The sequence below is a fragment of the Arachis stenosperma genome, chromosome 5, assembly GCF_014773155.1.
Source record: "Arachis stenosperma cultivar V10309 chromosome 5, arast.V10309.gnm1.PFL2, whole genome shotgun sequence".
Classification (NCBI taxonomy): domain Eukaryota; kingdom Viridiplantae; phylum Streptophyta; class Magnoliopsida; order Fabales; family Fabaceae; genus Arachis; species Arachis stenosperma.
This window is the reverse complement of record NC_080381.1, coordinates 2,504,919-2,528,757: the sequence shown is the minus strand read 5'-3', so window position 1 is coordinate 2,528,757 and position 23,839 is coordinate 2,504,919. Positions and strand designations below refer to the sequence as shown.

The 23,839-nt window shown below is 32.4% G+C and overlaps 4 protein-coding genes across 4 annotated transcripts; all 4 read right to left on the bottom strand.

Annotated features, from left to right (window-relative positions):
• Positions 1–4,429: 4,429 nt before the first annotated feature.
• On the bottom strand, positions 4,430–5,520 carry LOC130979717 (uncharacterized). The gene is made up of 3 exons (XM_057903243.1): positions 5,308–5,520; positions 5,069–5,219; positions 4,430–4,506 (listed from the first exon to the last, which is right to left on the bottom strand). Exons 1-3 carry the CDS (start codon positions 5,518–5,520, stop codon positions 4,430–4,432), a joined length of 441 nt encoding a protein of 146 aa, XP_057759226.1.
• Positions 5,521–7,134: 1,614 nt separating this feature from the next.
• Positions 7,135–8,539, bottom strand: LOC130983035 (putative F-box protein At5g55150). Its single transcript, XM_057907204.1, has 2 exons — positions 7,680–8,539; positions 7,135–7,468 (listed from the first exon to the last, which is right to left on the bottom strand). The coding sequence occupies exons 1-2, from the start codon at positions 8,492–8,494 to the stop codon at positions 7,357–7,359; spliced, it is 927 nt and encodes a 308-aa protein (XP_057763187.1). The 5' UTR covers positions 8,495–8,539; the 3' UTR covers positions 7,135–7,356.
• A 1,222-nt stretch (positions 8,540–9,761) lies between these two features.
• On the bottom strand, positions 9,762–18,770 carry LOC130981649 (LRR receptor-like serine/threonine-protein kinase FEI 2). The gene is made up of 14 exons (XM_057905269.1): positions 18,552–18,770; positions 17,666–17,895; positions 17,286–17,421; positions 16,613–16,684; positions 16,456–16,527; positions 15,890–15,961; positions 15,590–15,661; positions 15,350–15,421; positions 14,597–14,691; positions 13,035–13,202; positions 12,597–12,929; positions 11,795–12,040; positions 11,319–11,452; positions 9,762–10,407 (listed from the first exon to the last, which is right to left on the bottom strand). Exons 2-14 carry the CDS (start codon positions 17,775–17,777, stop codon positions 10,195–10,197), a joined length of 1,797 nt encoding a protein of 598 aa, XP_057761252.1. The 5' UTR covers positions 17,778–17,895; positions 18,552–18,770; the 3' UTR covers positions 9,762–10,194.
• A 1,151-nt stretch (positions 18,771–19,921) lies between these two features.
• Positions 19,922–21,448, bottom strand: LOC130979714 (cytochrome P450 89A9-like). The gene has a single exon (XM_057903239.1). It carries the CDS (start codon positions 21,446–21,448, stop codon positions 19,922–19,924), a length of 1,527 nt encoding a protein of 508 aa, XP_057759222.1.
• Positions 21,449–23,839: the final 2,391 nt, after the last annotated feature.

Sequence of the window (23,839 nt, the reverse complement as noted above, 5' to 3'; positions counted from 1 at the left end):
TAAATTAATTAATTAGTTTTGTATTTAATGATATAATAATAAATTGGAAAAATTTTTTGTTTCATAGACATGTGAATCATCAATTAAACCAACCTTAGCTTATACAAAAATCATTTTTCATTATTTTCTTCTATAGAAATACTTAGAAGAATATATACTATCAAAAATACTATTTGTCTTTTAAATTTTAATTTTTAATAAATTGTTTTAAAAAATTATTATTATTTAATTAATTTAAATATTGACTTTTATGTATCAATTATTTAAAAAATAAAAAATATTACTTGTTTTTTATTTTTTTAAATTAAATAAAAAATAATATTTAAAAAATATCTAATTATATATACTGTATATATATACATGGAAAGAATCTTTTTATGAATAATAAGTTATTTATGTAATAAACGTAGTTTTGATAGTTCTAGAAAGCGGGAAGATTTTTTAGTTCTATTATTAACTAATTATTTTATGTTTTTTTTTTCTTTTTCTTTTTTTTTTTCATATTATGTGCATCATGATGTGAATTGTGGTTTCCTATTTAAAATATATAATCGTAGGTAAAATCGAGTATAATTTGAATTGTCTGAGTTCTAACCTATTTGGACTATGTTAATTATTTTTTATTATTTCCATAAGAATATTCTTAAAACAATGTAAGAATAATTTGTTCTTTAGATGAGAGTCTGTTAAGAGTAGATAACCAACTTTTCAAAACTATATATGCTTCACCGAATGGAATAATTAATTAATAATATAACTCTTGAATAGAATAATCTTCCACCAATTCTTTTTTTTTTTTCTTCCAGTTTTAATTACATTTCTCATTTTTGCGGCTTATACGTCATCATAGTGCATGAACAGGGATTATGCATTAAAGTAAAAGAAAACCTTTACTTTATAAAAATCTTTTGTCTATCATAAAGACTAAAAGAAAAGTCACCAAAAAAGACTAAAAGAAAACCCTAAACATTCTTTGAAAAAAAAAAAAGAAAATCAGAGTCATGCATTTAATTAAGGGAAATATATATTAGGGGTGGCGAAACGGGTCGAACTCGCCGGGTCAAACCGCCAAAACTGTCAAAAACGACGGGTCGGGGATGAGATTTTGAACCCGCTAAAATTTAAAAATCCGCCAAAATCGCGGGCCAAGGTGGGGCGGGGCGGGCTGGCCCGGCGAGCTGACATATTGTTTTTTTTAAGGGTAATTTCGTAAATTTGCAAGTGATATATAAATAGGAAAAGGAAAAGTATAGGTTACCAATATACTATCTCCCAACTTATTAACAACAATAATTAATTATTATATTTTAAACAAATGTATAAAGAGACATATCTAGAAAATACATATATAAAGACACTTCTATTAGACACAGCCATAAAAAATACATTTTTATTAGACACATCTACAAAGACACTTCTGTTAAACACAATTATAAACAAGAGTTGGCAGATGTTGGCAGAAATGTTGTTGGTAACGTAGCGGGATTGATAGGAAAATTAGGTTTTCCTTCTCCTCCTTCCCACAAACAGCCGGCCCTAGCCCCCCTAACCCTTCGTCCGTTTCCCTGACCGGCGACCCTGACTCCCTGAGATGCCAGAGACGGTGAGACCTCAGACCGACGGACCCTGACCCCCGGCTTCATCCTTCAATAGCTCAGCTCCCTCACTCCTCGGCAGACCCACACTCGTGACACCCACACCCACACGGTGCTACTGTGGACTGCGGAGCTGCCTCGCCTCGGTGCCTCCTGCTCAGCCTGTCAGCCATACCCACACGGCAGACGGCACATCCACACGGCCACACCCGACCTAATGCAGTAACGCCGGTCACTCAGCTCAGCCACACCCACACCCCCGCCGGCCAGACCTTTCGCTGACCCACTCCCTCCTCACTCGCTCCTCCTCACTCCTCAGCAGCTCGGCTCCCTCCTCACTCGCTCCTCCTGGCGCCTCTGCCTTTCGCCTTCCTTTCTCTCCTTCTGTCGTCGTCGGCAGCTTTGTCTCGTCGGTGCCTCTGCTCGGCGGTTCTGTGACTGGCGGACTCCTGGAATCGCTCCTCTCTCCTCCTCTTCCTGCTCGACGGCTCTGCCATTACAGTAAGTGATTTACATTTTCTATGTCAATTTGTTCAGCCAGATTTGAATTTTCTGCAACTGGGTATTATTGTTTGATTATGTTTGAATATTGTTTTTCTGCCTGATTTGAGTTTTCTGCAACTGGTATTATTGTTTGATTATGTTTGAAACTTTGAATATTGTTTTTCTGCCTGATTTGATTATGTTTCTGCAACTGGGTATTATTGTTTGATTATGTTTGAATATTGTTTTTCTGCCTGATTTGATTATGTTTCTGCAACTGAGTATTATTTAGTTAGTACTAAATTACTTATTGATTATGTTTGATTATTGTTTGAATATTTTTGACTGATTTAAACATTTTTATGTATTGAGATTATTTAGATTGAGCTGTTGATTAGAGAAGTCGAATGTTGCCAGAAAATGTTGAGACTGTGATTTGTACTCGCAATTGGAATAAAGGCTTTGTTGATGGTAATTACATTGTTAGTTACTAATTTAATATTTATATGACAGTTAAGTATTTATATCTTGTTCTAAATTTGGGTATTCTTCTAATTGTAGGTGAAGGCGAAGGTGAAGATGAGAATCCTCAAGGTGCTAGGCGAGGCGGTGTTTCAACTTCTGGATCAGATCCAAATTTTGTTGATTTAGAAATTGATAATTGATTTATGTGTTGATTTAAGATTTTTTTGGGTATCTTGTTGATTTATGAATTATGTTGTGTTTTGTTTTAATTATAGTAGGATTTATGTGTGGATTATATGTTTGTTTTGTTATTATTATGCAGTTATGTTTGAGACTTTGAGACTTATTATTTGTTATGTTATTTTTATTATTGTTAATTTCAATTCAAAAAATTATTATGGTTAATTATAATTTTTTTATGGATTAATAATTAATTTAGAATATTACTCTATATATTAAAAAACTAATTCGATGAAATAATTTTATTATAAAATAAAATAATTGTTAGTTCTTAGATCGTTAAATTTAATTTTATCATAAAAAAAAAATTGGTTTAAAAAAAAAAAGGAGGCGGGCCAGCCTGCCAACCCGCCAGTCCGCCCTTTGGCGGGGCGGGGTAGCAAGTTGAGCCCATATCAGTTTGGCGGAGCGGGGCGGGGCGGGACGGGCCAGCCCGTTTTGCCACCCCTAGGAAATACTAGTTTACGACATTTTTAGTGAAAAAATTAGAAGTTAACTAGTGTTGTCTTAAATGTACAGACAAATATTAGCCACCTAATACTTTTAAAATTAGAGTTGACAATTTTTTAAGTCTTAAGATAAACTGATATAATTATTGTTAAAAGTAATAACTAATTCACTGAAGTACTGGCACCAGTTCAGCAAAGGAAATTGGAGGACCTTATGAAGGATACTAAATTCTGGACGGCTCAATGGACTGGTGACAATGATCGTAACGTGTTTGAGGTGCAAACACATTTAAAGAAGGTTGGTGTTAATCTTGGAAGGCATACGTGTACCTGCAATATGTGGCAACTGACAGGTAGTCATAACATATTGTATTTGGCTTACATGAGTTTAAGATATGCATTTTGCTGTATTAAAGTCAACGCTAGTTAATTCTTTTGTAGGAATACCATGTGTTCATGCATTAGTAGCTATTCAAAAGAGGTGTGATAGGCCAGAACTATATGTGCATCCTTGGCTAAAGATGGATGCATTTAGAGCAACCTATGAGCATGTCATGAAACCTGTCAACTCAGAAGAGTATTGGGTGAAGACTGGACTACTATCTCCAGAGCCACCCATCATTAGGAGACCTGCAGGCCGCCCCACGAAGAAAAAAAGGAAGGCGGACCCTGTTGAAGACGCGCGTGATAGATCAAAAGGACGACGAACATTCAAGGTTACCTGTCAAAAATGTGGCGAATCTGGCCACAATGCAAAAATATGCAAGGGACCACCAAGGCCTAAACCCCCACCAAAGAATAAAGGTAAAAAAAAAGGGTAATGGAAATGGATCCACCATTGCAGCATGGTCACAGGAAGAAGTACAAGTAACCCTCTCAGCCCCTCAACCACAGCCATAGGTACCTTTCTAAATTGGATTATATTCGATGCTTTGTATGCCATTCATGTACTTACTTGTCTTGTTACTTTGTCTTGTGTTAGGAGCAAACTACTAACTCATCCAACCAAGTTGCATCAACAACAAGTTTTAGGCCTCCAAGACCTAAACAACAAATTCTGAGACCTCATGTAGCTCCGGTCACTGCCTCACCACCTCCTATGAAGCTTGTTTCGGCTCCATGACCTTTACCTCCACCAACTTTAACTCCTCCACCTACAACTCCATTTGCTCCAGTGACTAGGTCACTCCATCCGAATCAGATACCAAGAATCTCTCTGAAAACAGTTGCTGCTACAAGCTCTGGAACTGTTGCCAGAATATTCAAGTTCATGCCTACACCAGGACTCAACCTCCAAAAGAAGAAATGATATTGCTCTATGATATCATGCTGATTGTAGTTATGTTGTTTAGTTTATTAAGACCCTTTTGTAACAGATTATGGTTATGTAGTGCATTTATGCAACTTTGAGCTATACTTTTGGAATGTATCTTTGATGCTAGCAACAGATATAAACTAGCTAGGAGTAAGTTTTTTGTTGGAATATTCAGAACTTTGATACTTGATTTCAAATATATGAAATTATGGTTATTAGACTATTTTGATAATTATGAGTGATGTGATTTGTATTAAATCAGGTTTTTGAAACATTATTTTTGTGAATGCATATGATTCTAATATTTGGCAAAGAAAATTTCATTACACAATTCTGACAGACTATAATATTAGCAATTACACTTTGATCAATTATTCAATTACAATATATCCATACATAATAAGCACTTAATTCCCTTCTTTTCCTACCTAACTATATCTTTCCTAAAAAAATACAAACCAAAAAATCTAGCATGAAAAAGAACACATTTTTTCAATGACTGCTCCACTCCCTCCTTTTACTTATATTCTTAGTCTTCTTCTCTAATTCATCTACCAAATCTTTCAACTTCTTCACCCTCTCTTCCAGTACAACATTATGCTGGCTATCTTGCATTTCATGGGAAAAAATTTTGTCAAACCATATAAAAAATTCACAGTGTGAAAAATTCTCCTACATTGAAGGGGAAAATGCACAAAATTAGAGTTAACCCATGAATTTAACAATGCATAAAAAAGATACCATACCCAATGTTTCTTACCCTATAATAAGGACAACCAAATAAAGGTCTTTTTGGGTTCTTATCTGTTCCAGATTCCACAACAATGGCATAAGCTCCACAGTGGCATCTTGGATTCTCCCCTCTTGCAATTTCAAATTTGGGGCCACCTGAAGCACTGCTAGCACTACCATCTCCGCTACCTCTAATAACTCGTTGACGATAAGAACTTGCTGAATTCCCTCCACTTGCCATAGTTACACGTTTTCAGAGTAGCACACGAGGATGATTATGACCTTCACACCATTGTTTTAGGATCTAGGACATCATACAAGAACAAATTTGTAGTTGTATTTCTAGGGATTATTTTGTCTTTCATCCCATGTGGCGTTTAACAGCTGACTCAACACCTTAACATGACACGTTGAACTCCACCGTTAAAATTTGACGGAAGAAACTAACAGGAGAACTAAAATGACGGACGTTTACAAAAGTTGGGGAGTAATTACATAATTAAATTTTGTTGGGACCAAAACATCCACTTCAAAATTTCTTAGGGACCAATTTGGGTAAATACTCTAATTTTAATTTTAAGTTCCTTCCGTTATTTCTTGATTAATAAATTAGATACTTTGAGGTATGACGGTTTATTATCCAGCTTTAAGTTGGGCTTCTCAGTACTTTTCTATCTATGTAGTAGTAGACTAGTAGTATTTGACTATTTGTCAATTTTAACTTTTAAGGCTCAAATTTTATATACTAGTGGTTACTAACTTGCTTGGTGACGGTGATGACCATGGATAAACTAATATTTTATTATATAAAAAAATATTTATAAAAAATCAAATGATAGTTAAAAATTTTAAAAATAAATTAAGTATCCTCTATGATGCAAAGAAGCCTCATATTCGATTATAAAAAAATTTAAAAGAATAAAAACCAAAAATTTCTAATTTTCTTTTTTAAATCTACACGAAAATACACACTTTAAGAAATCCAAAAAAATTATACAAACTTTTTAAGTTTTCAATACATTAAAAAATCCTAAACTTTCTATTTTAACTACTTTTAACTAAATCCTATAAACAGTGGCGGAGCTTAGTTCAGACAAGGGATGGCCACGGCCCCCCCAAATTTTTGTTAAAAAAATTAGTAATACTTTTTTAAAAAATAAAAAATAGTTCAGTTGGCTCAAATATTTTATTATGACTTAAAATTGCAAAGTTCAATCTTCATCTCTTGTTTTTATTGCACAATAATTTTTAGTTTTAAACATTCAAAACATATCGAATTTGGACTGAATTGAGTGTATTCGTATTTCGCAGTTCTCTATTCAATAAGCAACACTCCCTCTATTTTTGAGTTCAAATATAAAAAAATTAGGTATTTTTTATTTATATAATTTAATATTATTTTATATTTTACTGTTTATTTAATTTAATTTTTTTATATGATAAAAAATATTAGAATATTCAATAAGTATTGATATTATTGTATTTGTATAAATTGATAAAAAAATTCAATAAATATTATAAATTTTATTTGTTCTTATAATTTCTTTTTTACATATTTTACCGGATATATATATTCAAATTTTTATATAAAATAATCATAAAAAAATCAAAGAGTTGATGATGCATTTTTTAAGAGGAAGGCTAATATTAGAAGGAAAACATATAACTTTTACAATATCAACACCTATATATAGTTCTTCTACTTTAATGAATCACAAAGAAAGTAAGATACAACCTTCAAAAGTTTAAAGAGTTGCATCTGATGAGTTTGACCTTAATTTTTTGGAACGATACCCTGAAAAACGGCTTCAAATTTGGCAATATCACCCAAATAAAAGAGATGAGGTTAGACGATCTTATCTTAAATGGGGTCCATTAAAAAAAACATCTTGACAATTATCTTCTATAGAAGACTAAGAAATAACTTTTATAAAGTGCAAGAAAAACCACTAAAAAACTGTGGTAGATAGTAAGTAAATAAATAAAGGAGTCCTCAGTTAGGGTAACAACCAAGTTGGAGGACACACTACCCATTCCACATTTGGTAGTATTTTGTTGGTCTTTGTATCTTCCAAGTTTAAGATGCCCATATCTTGCAGGCTGGGTTCGCCTGGAGTGTGCAACACCAGTTGGTTGTCTGTGTAGTATATATGATTTCCCTTGCAATATGGGGATTTGCCAGGAAACATCTGAACAGAAAAATTATATCCAATTATTACTGCATAATCTTCTAAACTATGGATTCTTGACCATTCCTTTGAATTCTTGTTCAACTTGAACACATCAAATTTGTTGCAGATGTGTAGCATTTTCATAGCCCAATCATCATGTTTAACTATCATTAACAAACCGCCGTCAACACAACCAATCACATACTTGTTCATGCTGCAATTATAGTACCTGGCCAATTTCGCAGGAGGCGGAGCTTCACATATTCCTCCAATGGAGGTCAGTAGCGGTACTAGTTGAGGCCGGGGCTTCTTCCCTAGTTCGTCCATAATGACCTTCTTATCAAACTCATACAGATTTGTATGCTTGTCTACGGTGTATATCTTGTCTTGGAAAAATATGACATCTTGAAACAATGTCGATATCTGTTCAGTTGGAATATGTGTCCATCTCTTGTCATTCAGTTTACAAACGGCCAACTGGCCGCACTCTCCATATATAGCCACTGCCATGAAATCCTCACTGTCAGGAGGGGAGGATATCACAATCTTCTGAATCTCATACTTATGAAAACTAATGGCGTCAAGAGTATAGATCTCATCGTCACGAAGATCCAGCCGAACGTATTCATTCCCGTGCCGGTCAGGATGATAACGAACCACATCTGGAAAAGTTGAAATTGGAGGAAGATCCATGTGAGTCTTAGTAAAAGGATTCAACATTCGTATTGCTCCCTTGGATATCACAACAGTAATTAACCATCCATGACAAGAACCACGAATTAGGTTGTCATTAATATCAAAATCGGGCAACATAACATGGTAGATCTGCTCCTTTTCAAGAACATGGCTCAAAGAAGAGTCGTGAGTAGTGCCAGGTAACAACAGCCACGGGTTTCTTTTATGATTTGGAATGCTTGAAAGTTTGGAGTTCCATTCCTTACAAACCAATCGAAGTCGAATGTAATCATCGTAGGAATACAGATGCTCTGTGATTTGATATAGAAGATCAGGATGAAGGTTCGACCATCGATCAATTTCTGCCATGTAAGTTACAACTCACAACTCACAAGGGGAAATTCAAACAAGATATAGTCAACAAAAGGAAAAGAATGAGGCTAACCCTCAACTTCGAGTTGATTATATATGGTATTTAAATTTCTTTGATCGATTTTAAAATTTTTATTTTGGTAGATATATCTTTGTTCAATTTAAAATCTTTTTAGGCTTGTTTGTTTGGCCGTTATATTTTTGAAAAGATTTTTTTAAAAGATTTTTTACAAAAATAAAAGTAATTTTATATTTGAATATTTCATATAAAAATTTTTTTATCTATCCATTATTTTTGGATAAAATAAGATAAAAATATTTTTTTGTTTATTTATTATGTAAAAAATATTTTTTTTTTAAAAAAGATATAACTTATAACTTCTCAAAAAAGATATATTTTTTAATTATTTTAGTACTTTTATTTTTATTATTAGAAATATGTCAAACACACTAAAAAAATCATTAAAAAAAATCTTTTTTAATCGATTTAATAGCGTATTAGCGTCTAAACAAGTACCATGTATAAGAGTGTTTAAATTCAAATCAATTTAATAAAAAATGGTCATCCAATCTTATCCAATTCAAACTAGAACTAATCAAAATCTTAATTATTTATATTTTATATTGAATTAGATTCCATTTCTAACCAACATCACTCATTATATATTTATATCAAATCTAGAATAGAAAAATTGTTGGTGGAAGATGAGTTAAAATTTTCAGCAAAACCGTTTCTTTGAACAGAGATACTTTTTTTTTAGTGTAAAAAATATCAAGTTAAAAGTAAAAATAAACAACTATTAAATAAATTATATCTGTTATTAATAATAATTATTATTATTAAACGATAGATAATGTATTCTCATATCAGCATTATTTTAGGGTATGTTTATTTTTGTACAGAAATATATTCTCAAGAATTTCAATGCGTTGTTATTTAAAATACAGATATTTTTCACCAAATACATAAGACACTTGACTGTTAAACTTTAGGCTCAGCTACTGAAAATCAGAATTGTTCACCAATGAAAACTAAACTTTGGACTCTGAAAACACACTAACAAATGCATTGTCCAAATTTGGACTCGTTGCCATCATATTCTCTCTCTTTAGTCCTCCTTTCCCCCGGCCCCGGAACCTCGTACTGCCCTTACAATATTTAACAACTTCAGGGTATTTATAAAAAAACAAAATTCTAATTACATACAAGTCAAAATTCAACAAGTTAATTTATATTTTTTATAATTCATTTCAGACCATTTCAAACCCTTTATATATATTCATTTAAAAGACACTATAGACGATTTTTCTTTATGCAAACATATATTACAAAAATAAATCACAAGAATTGCTTGCAAAAAGGTGGCGTACTGAATTTATACATATACACTTAAATTGGAGTGAACAAATGTGACCGAGATTACAAATCCAAGGAGAGGTGAAAAAATAACAAGAGAGACCCAAGTGGGAAGGTGGAACAACCACGAACTAGTGGCAATTTCAACTGCAACTCCATTTGTGAAGACAGAAATGCACGGGCATCCGAGGATGATATCTTTCTTGTTATGTAGTGGTGCAAGAAGGGCATCTTTCAAGACAAATTTCGTTTTAATATGCGACCATAGCTTGTGAATTGTAAGTGACTTGCGATGACAGAGGCAAACACAACAGGCAGTTAGTTTGTCTTCGCAAGAATTCTACTCGGAGTCATAGAAATCACTTGGGCATGGAGTCAAGACCTCCGATTCAAGCAACTGTACAACTCGGTGCATCGTTGGTCGATCCTCTGGACTCGACGAAATGCATTGAATAGCCACAGAGAGCAAGGCGTCAAGGCTCTCAACCTGTATCCCTTCGCAATGCGGATCAACTATTTCCCTCCGCCTATTTTCAGTAATAAGAAAATTCAGCTGCACAATTGCAAATACATGGAATTAGAATAGCAAACAAGAAAGAAAAAAGAAAAAAAAAAAAAAAAACTAGATAAGCATAACTTTTTTTTTTTTTTAAACACATAACAATCTACACAGCTCATGAATAATAATGTACTAAAATAAAAGGAGAACTAATTTCAATTATTTTACCAAATTCGTTTACAGAAGAAACCTTCCCACCTAGTCACACACGTTGCTTGTTATGGTTAATCATGACGAAAGCCCATTTGTTAGCATATGCCGACAAATACTTAAATAAGCATCAATATTTTTTAAGTATAAAACGGGTTAATAGTCAAATTAATCCTTGAAAAACGGAACATTCTTTAAATCCATCCTTAAAAGAATTTTTCAATCAAATTGGTCTCTCAAAGATTACAAATTAATCATATTTGTCCTTCAGTGACTCCATTAACAATTTTTGTCAACAATTGATGATAAGAAACGTTAATTGACTATATACATAATACTTGACATGTCTAATTGGACGTTAACCAGATATATTCATCAAAATCTATTAATTTAACCCCTTTTCCACAATTACATAATCTATATTCCTAATATGACTTAACGACTAAATTGATAGATTTTCATAAGCATATATGGTTGTTATAAGTTAATATTCTACGTCATCAATCGTTGACAAAAATTGTTCATGGAAAAACTAAAGGACAAATATGATTAATTCGTAATTTTCGAAGAACCAATTTGATTGAAAAAATCTTTTAGAGACGAACTTGAAAAATGTTTTATCTTTCAGAGACTAATTTGTCTATTATCCCAGTATAAAACCGTATATTATTTTTTTGGGGGGGGGGGGGGGGATAGTAGAAAGAGATAAATTGCGCTAAAATGTAAACCATTTAGAAGCATGCATAATTGCATACCCAGCCAACAATATTGAGACCCTTTTCAATGAATGAAGCGTCTGTCGGCCGCTTTCCACTTAGCACTTCAAGTGTCAACACACCAAAACTATAGACATCAGTCTTCTCAGTTGCTCTACCACTTTGCATATACTCTGCCATTAAGTAACAGTGGCTTACTCAGACACCCATGGAATTACAATGTGCAACATTAATAATCTAACAATTAAGAATTATCAACTATGACAAATCAAGTTCACCACCACTTATTATAGGAAGACACTTTTTTTGTAAGTTGATGTTTTATGTGTTGCTAACTATCTTCACAGTTCACAAACATTTAGAAACAAGAGAGACGCAGACATGCATGCAATGCTAGACCGCCTAGTAGCTAATGTTACAGATGCCACAAGAAACAGCTCAAATGCCAAATATCATCATTCATGCTTAAGCCAAGTATCTATCTAAGCCAAAAGCAATCGTTCTAAATTGCTTACCAGGAGCTAGATAACCAAACGTTCCAGCAACAATCGTGGTGATGTGGGATTCTTCATCCTCCAAAAGTTTGGCTAGTCCAAAATCAGAGACTCGGGCATCCAAATTTCCATCAAGCAAAATGTTACTTGATTTTATGTCTCGATGTATGATCCTAGGTGAACAATCATGATGCAAGTAGGCAAGCCCTTTTGCAGCTCCCATAATTATATTCAAGCGTGAATCCCAGTCTAGTTGCTCGGATCTTTCTGTGCAATGCATCGCAAACATCACTCTCCCCAATCCATTTAAGCAAATATACAATGCAAACACATAATTTAAAAAGGAAAATTCATAATATTGTATTGAACAAGACTGGAGACCTTCAAGAAGCAGCAGAGAGAGAGAGAGAGAGAGAGAGAGAGATTTATAGAAAATAAGTCTTCTGAACCAAAATAATTTCTCTATCGTTAACTCCTCCCCAAACTGTTGGAAGAGATCAAACAACTTTGAGGAATAGGAACAATGAGTAGCAAAGAGAGTAGGCAAGGTGTTATTTCAACAGTTTTGTAACAGACAGCTAGCAGATGGAATACTCGAATCCATATCAAACAGCACATAATGAATTCAAAACGCCTATTTAACAATAATGTCCTATCACAAGCAGATACAAATATTAACTGCCCCTTGTTTCACGATTAGGTTGGTTAAAGAATCAAATGATGATTACCACATGTAAGCATTTGTATCGTATTTACTATATGACCACCTTAAGATGATGCATTATATGATATGAAAATAATGTATTAAACAGGGAGATCTTACCATGAAGAGCTTCGTCAAGACTACCACCAGGTAGGTAGTCATATATTAACAACTTTGATGTAGGTGAATTGCAATATCCACGTAAGTTCACTAGATGACGGTGTTTGATGCTACCAAGAATTTCAAGCTCCCTCTCAAAAAACCGGTCAAAGCCCTCATTCAACTTTACTATTCTTTTCAAGGCAAATACATTCCCATCATCCATTGCAAGCTTGTAAACAGTTCCAAACCCCCCTATCCCTATTATGTGTTCCTCATTTAAAGTTTCAAGTTTCTTAATAATGTCTTTCGAAGAATACGGTAGGTCACCATGGAACATGACAATTGATGCACCTGACATTATTTGGAGATAATTTTTCAAGGATTTTCCAATGCATAAAGTACAAAAGCAGGCTCGGATAGGTAGATATCCAAGATATAGAAAGAAAAGAAGCAAACCTCCACTAACATCCATTGCAAGACTTATTTTGTCAGTTTTACCAAATTTCTTATAAAGAAAACAACCCCAGAAGCACATAAGTGCCACCAAAAGTAGTGCACCCACAGTTGCTGATGCACTGATGAGCAGCCTGCCAGAATATTTCTTCTTTCCATTTTGATTTTGGTCTAAAAGAGAAACAAAATGGTAAATAAAAGTCAAAATTCTAAAACTGTGATCCAAATGACTGTATAAAAACTGCCACCATAAATAGAAAAACTAAGTATGTCCAATCAGCACGGTCATAATGTCAAAAAGCAGATAAATAGATCTTTTGGTTTTCTTGTATTTTTAAGAAATATAAAAAGAAAAAGGTAAACAGATCTTGGGGATAGTGCTCTTATTATATTTATTTCTATGAAAACAAAGAAATAACTAGTTAACATTTATAATTTTATCATGGATTGGTGTGCAATTATTTTCTTTTAAGGGATCGGTGTGCAATTATTGTGTATACTAGTTAGGATGCTCTTAGATTCTTTTAGGAAATTTCCTGTTCGGGTGAATGAGAATTTTTTACTTCTAGATCTAGGTTTCTAAATTCTACGGGTCTGTTTGGTTTGTGTTCTCATTTTCAATATTTCCTGTGTTTAGTATTGTGAGGGGAAAAAGTGAACAGAAAGCAGATATTATTTTTACTATTTTTTTCCCCTTTATGAATCCTTGAAAACAGAAAACACTGAAAACATAAATAAAAAATGTTAATCTCAAACCAAACAGTCCCTACACTTTCGATTTTCAGTTGAAAATTTTATATGGATATCTGACCCTACTTTGTTCTTCAAACACTGGAATTAAAATCTTTTTTATCAAACCACAAGATCCAAATTTAAATGAAAACTTGAAACACTTAACACAATCGTGTAGTTATGGTGAACGATTGAGTCCACCATTTTAAGTTAACACACATGTTAAGTACTGCTGCAAATTCAATTGATTGTTTTTATAATACAGCAGGGGAGTTAATTCTCATAGCTTTGGTTGCCACTTGAAACATCAATCAGAATGCCCCTTGTCTTCTCTTCCTAGCTCACTTAATATCCAAACAAAAACATGGCCCAACATTCCAAGTTACTCACCACCCAAAAAGCATGAAGTCAAGCAAAGTCAGGTTGTACAAAAATCAATTTGACAGCTCTCACATCCACAGTGAAGATAATAGTATAGAAAAGTTTTCAAATGTACCTGGAACACCGGTGTTCCAGTAATCTTAACCGTTGATTTTACTTAATATATATTATATATATTTTTTATAATTGAGATCAACGATTAAAATTATTGGAACACCAGTATACCTGGTACACTTGAAATTCTTCCAATAGTATAATACAATAAGCTAATAACAAAATCTTAAAACTTAGCCTTTTATGGTTTTATTATCATCCTTTTTTTTTTCCTTTCATATATGCTTCCTTTCCAATGTGTTCATTCATTCATCTACTGAACAAATAAAAAAGAATTACAGCTTGGCTCTGAACAGAATGAAGGATTAAGCATGTGATTCAAAAGCATGCGGCTTTACCTGAAGAATTAGATTGAATATTTGTCCCAGGCGAACCATCAGCTTTACATGTTGAATTGAGTTGAACCCCACACAAACCACGATTTCCAACAAAGCTGCAAAAAGATATGTGTTAATAATGGCAAGTTTAATTCCTTCTATATAGACTACTATGTTGAAACAGTCTAATCTAAGTAGAAACAAATTATCATTGAACACATTTATATAATAAACTAATATTGCTATAAAAATATCACCCAGCGTGACATAATAATATATTAATTAAAATTATCATAAGACCAGACAATGCTAATAATTAATGAATAGTCATGTTCAACATTAAGTTATGTCCATGTATATTAACAGGAACTGACTACAAAGAAGACTCTTAATGAGCTGGCCAGAAGATATTACTCGTAAACGGGTTAAGACATGATTCATGACAGAGTGAACAATGATCCATGTAGCTGGCCTCACCTAGTGGAACAAAGCTTTTTATTTGTTGACCATAATAAAGAAGACAACTTGAAACTAGATATTCATGATCCAAGTCAAATAATGATATTTTCTTCATCAAAATCTTACTTCTCATATATAAAGTAACTTCTATGCATTACATGCCTTTCACATGTAAACCATATCTTACCAAAATCAGAAACAATAAGATGTAAACATTATTACACAAATTAGTTATAAAACTTATGCCAATGGACAATGGTGATAATACTGCACTTAGCCTACAGAACATTTTAGAACAGAAAAAGCTGCACTTACGAGCTTCCAGTAAAATTGGCAAGGACACCGTCAGCAGGTATTGGCCCAACCAGAAAATTGGTAGATACATTACTTCAGAGTACAAGACATGAAACAGCAAAAATATTCAGTTTTTTAGGGAGAAAATAAGTGAGTTTTAAAAAAATGAAGAAACTAAAATTGACCCCGCTCCCCTAAAACCACTCCCCTCTGCAGCCCATCAAAAGAAGGAAAACCATATTAGAAAAGAAATTTACGTACAAATATTTGAGATTATACAACCTCCCAAGTGATGCTGGGATATTCCCACTAAGCGAGTTGCTTGATATGTCCCTGTAGAATAGGGGGGATGTGTTAGTCAATATGATCTCTATAATATCAGAACTCAAGTGTTGCACACTCATCTCAAAAATAGCAAACAAATGTTCATGCACAAAGATACTCAGTAACCAACTATTCATGCATGATGTATCTCAAATCCTAAATAATTATTGTCCATAGACCTTGATCCCAAATAATGAAATACAAATAGAGAGAAGCATAAACTAGAAGACAACTCACAAATTTTGGAGCTGTGAGAGATTTCCTATTTCACTTGGAATCACTCCACTAAGGTAATTACCCTGTAAAAAGCTGTAACACCGAATTGACAGTTATTACCAGCACAGAACAATCAGATTTTTCACAAAACCCAACATAGAAAACAATATCAAATAGTACAGTTGAGAAATTTTCTATCTAGATTCTAGAAGTGAAGTTAATGAGATACTAAATGCAGAATGCTATGCTATAAAGTCAACACAAAGAAAGAATATAAGATGCTATATTCTCCATCACTATCATGCGCAAGCATGCACAAAGCCACAAATACATATACAAGTAATGAAAACTACACCACGGTCCATCCATTTTTTCTCCACATCACAATGCCACTGATGTATTAATAATTTAATATTATAAAATAAGCAAATAAAACTATCAACAAGGATGATGTTACTTTGCTAAATGGCATTACCCTAATACCAACACCAGCTAAGAGAAAGAGATAGCTCCAAAGGTAAATATAGAAAAGAAAAAACATGGAAATTGTAAAATAAATTGGGAAGTTAACCAAAGTAAATACATACATTCCCTGCAATTCAGTGCAGTTTCCCAATTCTGATGGAATTGTGCCATAGAAGTTGTTGCTGTGAAGAGCGCTACAAGACACATCATCATTGCATAAGCGATAAAGCAATAATATAGGGGAAAGGGTACAATCAAAAGTTAATTGAAAATACATACAGAACCCTTAAATGCTCTAGCTTCCCAAGGTCAGGAGATATAGACCCACTCAACTTATGGCGAGATAGAATCCTAGAATTTCACCAACAAGAGCAAAGTCAGATATAGAAATATCTCAGACAAAATTGCCAGAGACTCCATGATTTATGGATAACATAATGTTAGTTTCTAAATTGAGAAGTCTCCAATACAGAACCCATCAAAGAAAAAGAGAAAAGGGGGGGGGGGGGGGGGGAGCTAGAATAAAAAACAAAAAAGGTGGTGGGCACATTATGTTGGAAGAAAAGTTATTAACTTCATTACAACATCATACAACTATACAAGCAGTGAGAACTAAAAAGACCAAGTGTTTTGGGATAATATAAACATAACACTGCCTGAAAGAATTAGGCAATTCAGCATGTCCACTTTACAGAAATTACAATCTAACCAAAACTAGAGTACAAACATCTCAGCCAAACTGAAGAAGTTCCCATGATGCTTGAGAAGTCTGGTTTGGTGTACCAGTAATACACAACCAACATGGCAATTTACTGCCTAAAACTTGGTGTGATAGATTAAACCCGTCAATTAAACCAAGATGATACATGGAAAGATTCCTATCTAAAAACGTGTTTCCCCATAGCAAGTGCAAGACAAGACCACACCAATGTCAAGAATTACAGAAACTTACAGATGTGTAACTCTTTTGGTCTTGGGATCGCACTTCACTCCATTCCATTTACATGGATCAGGATCCTCGGGTCTCCATTGTAAGAGGACGCCATCTGAGCTAGCAACTGATAGCCTGAAGTTGTTAAGAACCTCACCTAGATAAGAGAATACATATGCAAGTAAGATTACTGCATTAGTCTAATTTAAACAATATTTTAAGATAAACTGAAGGGTACACAAACAAACGTGTGCTATAAACAAAGATGTTCCTAATATAGCAGCCCAATTTTGATATGTGAAACGTGATCATATCAGAAGCACTGAATTAGACTTCTATCTCAACTAAAGTAACAAATCATGGAGATAAGAAAGGAGATACATCCATATAATATAAAATACCATCAGGACTGATTGCTTCGTATTTTTTCATCATAATGTGTAGCAGCAGAACACAAAGAAGCCATGGCCATTGCCGTTTCATCAGACAAATGCCCATAGCAATGCTGTTCATGCATAATAGAGCAACTAAAAGTCATCTGAGACAGCAGTATCCAAAATGCCTATCTCCACCATGTAGTTATTAGCTAGTTGATATGGACATAACCAATGCAGAAGAGCACAGACACTGCCTGCAACAAATAACCTCAAATTAGTAAATTACAGGATCACACAAATTCATCGAAGAAAAATACAGCATACAAGCAGATAATTTCATTTTGGCAGTAGAACGAAGTCAGAAACAGAAAATACTAATCTAATTTAGCCATCTAAGTTCTTAGTTTACCAAAACCATTGAACCACCAGCTTTTCCTACCACAAAAGCATAACCAAATCGACTATCGAGTAATTCCTACTGAAAGATTGAACATGCTACTCTCTCAAATATGAGGATCACAACCGTAATTCCTTGTAACAATTCCATAAAAAGGAAATAGAAATAGAACTAAGAACATGATATCAAAGCTCGGAGTAGAGACAATTTTAGGAGTCCTAAGCTGTAACATCGAAGTCCAAAGAAGGTCAAATAGCTTTCAGAAAATTCCACGGCAAATCAAAATTGAAAGCAAAAATGCAAAAGTTTAAATAAACTAGAAGAGCTTCATATGCATTAAGTACACAGTAAGCAGAAAATCGAGCATTTCAAAAGCACAAGCAACAAATCAAGAACAGTTGCCGCCTTAATTGCACTAGAATCGGTGGTGAGGACTGGCATTTTTGTTTGAAAATCAAAGACGCAGCTCGAAAATGCACACACAGCACGAACCACTGACACACTCGCTCTCACCTCAATTTCGATCTGAGATGCAAGGAGAGCCGTGGAAAGGAATTGCAACAAACTAAAGAAACGTCAACACACTTCCACTCTCGAAGATTTGTGTGGATTCGAGGATGAGAGTGTGTGAGAGTGTGAGAGAGAGAGAGAGAGAGGAAGAGAATTGATGCTTGGGAATCAAATGAGAAAAGCAAGGCTGTTCAGCATGATAGGACACGAACACATCGCACGTGCCACCGACGCCTTCACTCTCCATCTATATCAGAAATAAGATATTTAAGAAAATATTATGACCGAAATGATAAAATTTTATATTATTTTTTATATTGAAATTTGAAAGAGAGTTATTTAACTTATTTTAAAGGAAGTTTTTAGGAGAATTTTTTATTTTTAATATTGGAGTGGTAGTGGTATTTTTTTAAGATGTGGATTGTTCGGGTGTTATCTTCAAATGTGGAATCGTTTAATTAGAGAAGCAGAAATCGAACCGTCCAATTTATTAGAAGTACATAAATCGGACCGTCCAATTTGTGTACTTTTCACGATTTTGAAAAACACCAAAAATTATAATGATAAGGTATATCACCACTTCTACTTCTATAACAAAAAAAAATATATGCTTTTAGGATCGGCAGATTTTAGTAATCCTATTAGTAATTAATAAGTATAAATATTAAATTATTTTTAATAAACAACTTTTATTAATTTATATATATAAATTTGGATAAATATAAATATAAGATATCTTGATTTATGTATATAAATGATAGTAAATTCATGGTATAAATTATACATTTTATGTGTATAAATTTATGTAAGAATAAATGACTATTTGTACGTATGAAAGATGAAAACGCTGATATATGTATTCACACTAAATCAAACTAAACTTCTATTCATGTAATATAACTTTTGTATGATAAAAGTATCCTATCTTTGATGGGTTAGAGTGCCACGTAGTGACGTAGAGTACTTTTATCACAGAACATCTTGCGTGAGTATAAGTTTAGTTTCGATATAAAGTATATATATATATATATATATATATATATATATATATATATATATATATATATATATATATATATATATATATCAGTGTTTTTATGTTAGGAAAGTATGAGGACTCATCTTGGGAAAACATACAAATGGTCATTGATTCATTTATGTAAATATATGTATAAATTATTAATAATTAAATATTACTTTAAACTAATAATAATATTTATGCACAAATATTCATATTGAATTGTTTAGATTTATACATTCATGAACGTAGTATTATTTACAAATAACCCAACAAAATTAGGTAGGAGAAAAGAAAACCTTTTATGTTTCTCCGTATGATTTTGATGAGATCAGAATTGGAAAATATACATAGATTAAGCGAATCTTAGAGACACACATGGTCTCAATGGGTTCTTCATCACAACAGTAAATGTCTGTTTTTCACTCATGTCAACTTCACACCCATCTTCAAGTGTCCATTTAAAATCCCTTACCAAATTTGCCACAAAGTACTTAAGGTGAAGTATTGCCATATCAATGGCAGGACAAATTCTTCTCCCAGCACCAAAAGGCATCATCTTAATCTCTCTAAACCCTTTTATGTCAAATTTATCCCCTCCTTTACCATACCTCAAAAACCTTTCAGGCTTAAACTCCATTGGATCCTCCCACACATTTGGATCCCACCCTATTTCAGCAACAAGAAAATTAACAATTGCATCTTTGGGTATCACATAACCATCCATAATAGTGTCTTCTATCACTGCCCTTGGCAATATAAAATGACCTGGTGGATGTCTTCTCAATGTCTCTAACACCACAGCCTCTAAATAAGGCATCCTTTTAAGATGTTCCTCTTCAATATCTTCCTCAGACTTGACAACTTTCTTAATCTCATCAAACAACTTCTCTTGTATGTCTTGCCACTTGATTATGTTGGCCATTGCCCATAACCATGTTGTAGCCGTTGTGTCGGTGCCGCCAAGTATAAACTCAGAGCACAAACTCACCAACTCTTCATCAGTTAACATGTTCCCACATTCTGGGATTTTCATATCAAAGAGAGTATCAACATAAGCCTCAAATTGTAATGATTCACCACCAACCTTATTGGCTTTGATTTTCTCATGGCGTGCTTTTATGATTGGGAGCAACATGCATGTTCTATTGTGACGAATTTCCATGACTTCATTCCATAGTCCTCTAAACATAATCTTGTTCAACATTGGTACAAAATTCAGAACATTAAACCTAATGAAATTATGAATGACATTGTATTGCACTCTTTGAATATTCTTGACGGTTTCCTCATCAAATCTCTCTCCAAAACACATATACGATAGCAGAACATACATTGTATAGTTAATATAATCCTGAATTGGCACCATTTTGTTACCAACTTCAATATCATTTAAAACATGTTTCTTGAATTCACTTAGTGCACACTTACGACAAATAGAGTATGATTTCAAGCGAGAAGGTTGAACCACTTGCATGAAATTCTGGCGCAACATTCTCCAAATTGGACCATAAGGGGAAGTGGTAACACTGTATTGGTTTGGGAAGAAGATTTGAATGGTTTCAAGAGCCATGGGACGACTTGCAAAGACATTGCCGGATTTAACAAGTGCTCGATGAGCAGCTTCATGGGATGTTATGAAAATGGAAGGTTTTGAACCAATGTAAATGGTGACAATGTCACCATACTTGGAACGCAAGGAACGAAGAACAGGTTCAAGATCAGCAAAGTTCCTTGATGATTTGAGAAGCCAAAAAATGTTACCTAAGAAAGGTATGGTTGGAGGGCTTGGTGGAAGTCTTTTGTTTCGAATGATACTCAGAAATGCTTGGAAAATAATGTAGATACTTATTGAAGCTAGGAGATAGAAACAAAAGCCCATCTTTCTTTATCAATTTTATGACAACCCGTTCTGCATGTAGCAACCCGTTGGACAGCAATAGACCTTAAATGGAACTCTGATCCGTGACGGATTAGTTCTTGTCCTGTCGGATTGGGAAATACCGTGGGCAACCAAAAAAAGATTCTTTACTTTTAATATACTTGAGTTAAAGCTAATTGAGCATTTATATATTATGGGCTGTTATCAGAAATGTTATTAACATAATCATTATTGCAATCACCGTTTAATTTGATGAAGTATTGGTTTGATTTTTTTTCTGATCTTTACAATAGACGTTACTTTAAATGTAGTTACGAATTTAAGATTGTGAATTTATGTTCAATTATGTTTGATTATACGTTTATAAAATAAAACCTGCATGTTAAAGAAGTTAATTAAAATCATATTAATGTTATAACTTATAACCCAAAATTTATCATAGTAAAAAATATTTATTTATATTATAGATTTAGTTAATATATTCTTTGAGCACGTATTAAAATTATTACTTAAAAAAATATAACAAAATATGCAGAGTTTAAATTTTTTACGTATTATACATTTACTAAAATTTAAAATATAAATTTTTACTAATAATATGCGTTTTTAAATCATGTGATAACCAAGTCACCAAAAAAAAAATCATGTGATAACTAATTTCTTATATTATTTATATTAATTATTCTATGTATACATTAAAATTAATTGTCAAAATCAGTTGTTAATATAGGATATATATTAAAATACAAAATATATTATATAATATACATATATAGATATAATTAATGGCTGATTTAGTAATTAATTTTTAGTATATGCACACATACAAATATAATTATTGTTTAAATTTTTAATATTTGAATTAAGTGCTAATTTTACTCTTAATATTTTCTATGTCTTATGTTTATCACAAAATATTTTTATTTCATCTTATTTTTATTCTTTAAATAAAATCCTATATTTTTAAATTTTAGAGAAAGAATTAAGACTCATCCAAATTATTAAGAATAAAGATCTAATTTTATTCTTATTCATTTTTACAAAGGATAATGTAATTTTTATCAAAAAATATGGACACTTAAATAGTAGTAGGAATTATTTTTGTGGGGTTTTATTTATATTTTTAAATCCTCACAAGACTAACTATGACCACTATTACCACTAGTTCACTACTTTCTTTGTCATCGTTGTTAACTTTTATATCTATTATTTTTATTGTAAAATCATATTGTATCATTATCATTATTTTATCTACGGTCATTATTATTATCATCAATACTAATATTATCAACATTATTATTTTTTTTCTTTAAAAAATATTCGTACTGCAATTATTTTTTTCTTACAACATTATTTTTAGCAACGGGTCTTTTTCCATTTAAGAACCAAAATATCCCTTTTTTTCAACAGGAATTATCTTGTCTTTCGTAAAAATGAACAAAGATAAAATTAAATATTTATTCAAAATATTAGAAACTATACCATTATTTTAGCTTTACTCTTTTTTATTATTATTATTATTATTATTATTATTATTAGTAAACACCACTTTAATCCTCAAAAATTTTATATTAAACACTTTAGTTCCAACACATTTTTATTCTCTAAAAGTATTTGAGAATTATTTTTATCGAACAAATTGGTCTCTAAATTATTTTAAATTAATTTTGCATGTATTTATTAGACAAATAAATTTCTAATAAATTTTATAATAAGACAATTAAATTTTCAAAAAATACATTCTAAAAATAAATTAGTCTTTCTTTAAATCAATATAAGAATTAAATTGTGGGACAAAAATAATTTTTAACCTGAAAATTCTCGAGAATGAGTCACGGCATTTATTTATTTTTGAGTAAAGTATCATTTTTGTCTCCAACATTTTGGGTAAGTCCCAAAGTTGTTATTAAGGTTTTCCTAACGTTTTAAAATTGACTCAATGTTGTCCTGCCGTTGGGGATCCGTTAATAGAATTGACGGCGGGACAAAATTGAGACGATTTTAAAACGTTAGGAACTTAAATAGAACGAAAACGTTGGGAACAAAAACAATACATAGAAATAAATTTTAATTTTATCCTTCAATAATATCAATTTTTACTGTATATAATATTCAATTACTTTTTAATCACACTATTTTCATCTAAATATTTTTTTATATTTTTATATTAACTTATAACTTTAAGTGTAAAATTATAGAAAAATAAATTTATTTTGAATGAAAATAATGTGAATAAGTATAATTTACTTAGATGTGATTAAAAAATAATTGAATACTATATATAATAAAAAATTGATACTATTGAAGGATAAAACTAACGAGTCCTGCTAGGAAGTCCATAGAATATTTATACAATGTGTACAATAGCCTATTGAGTTAAAAAATAAGCAT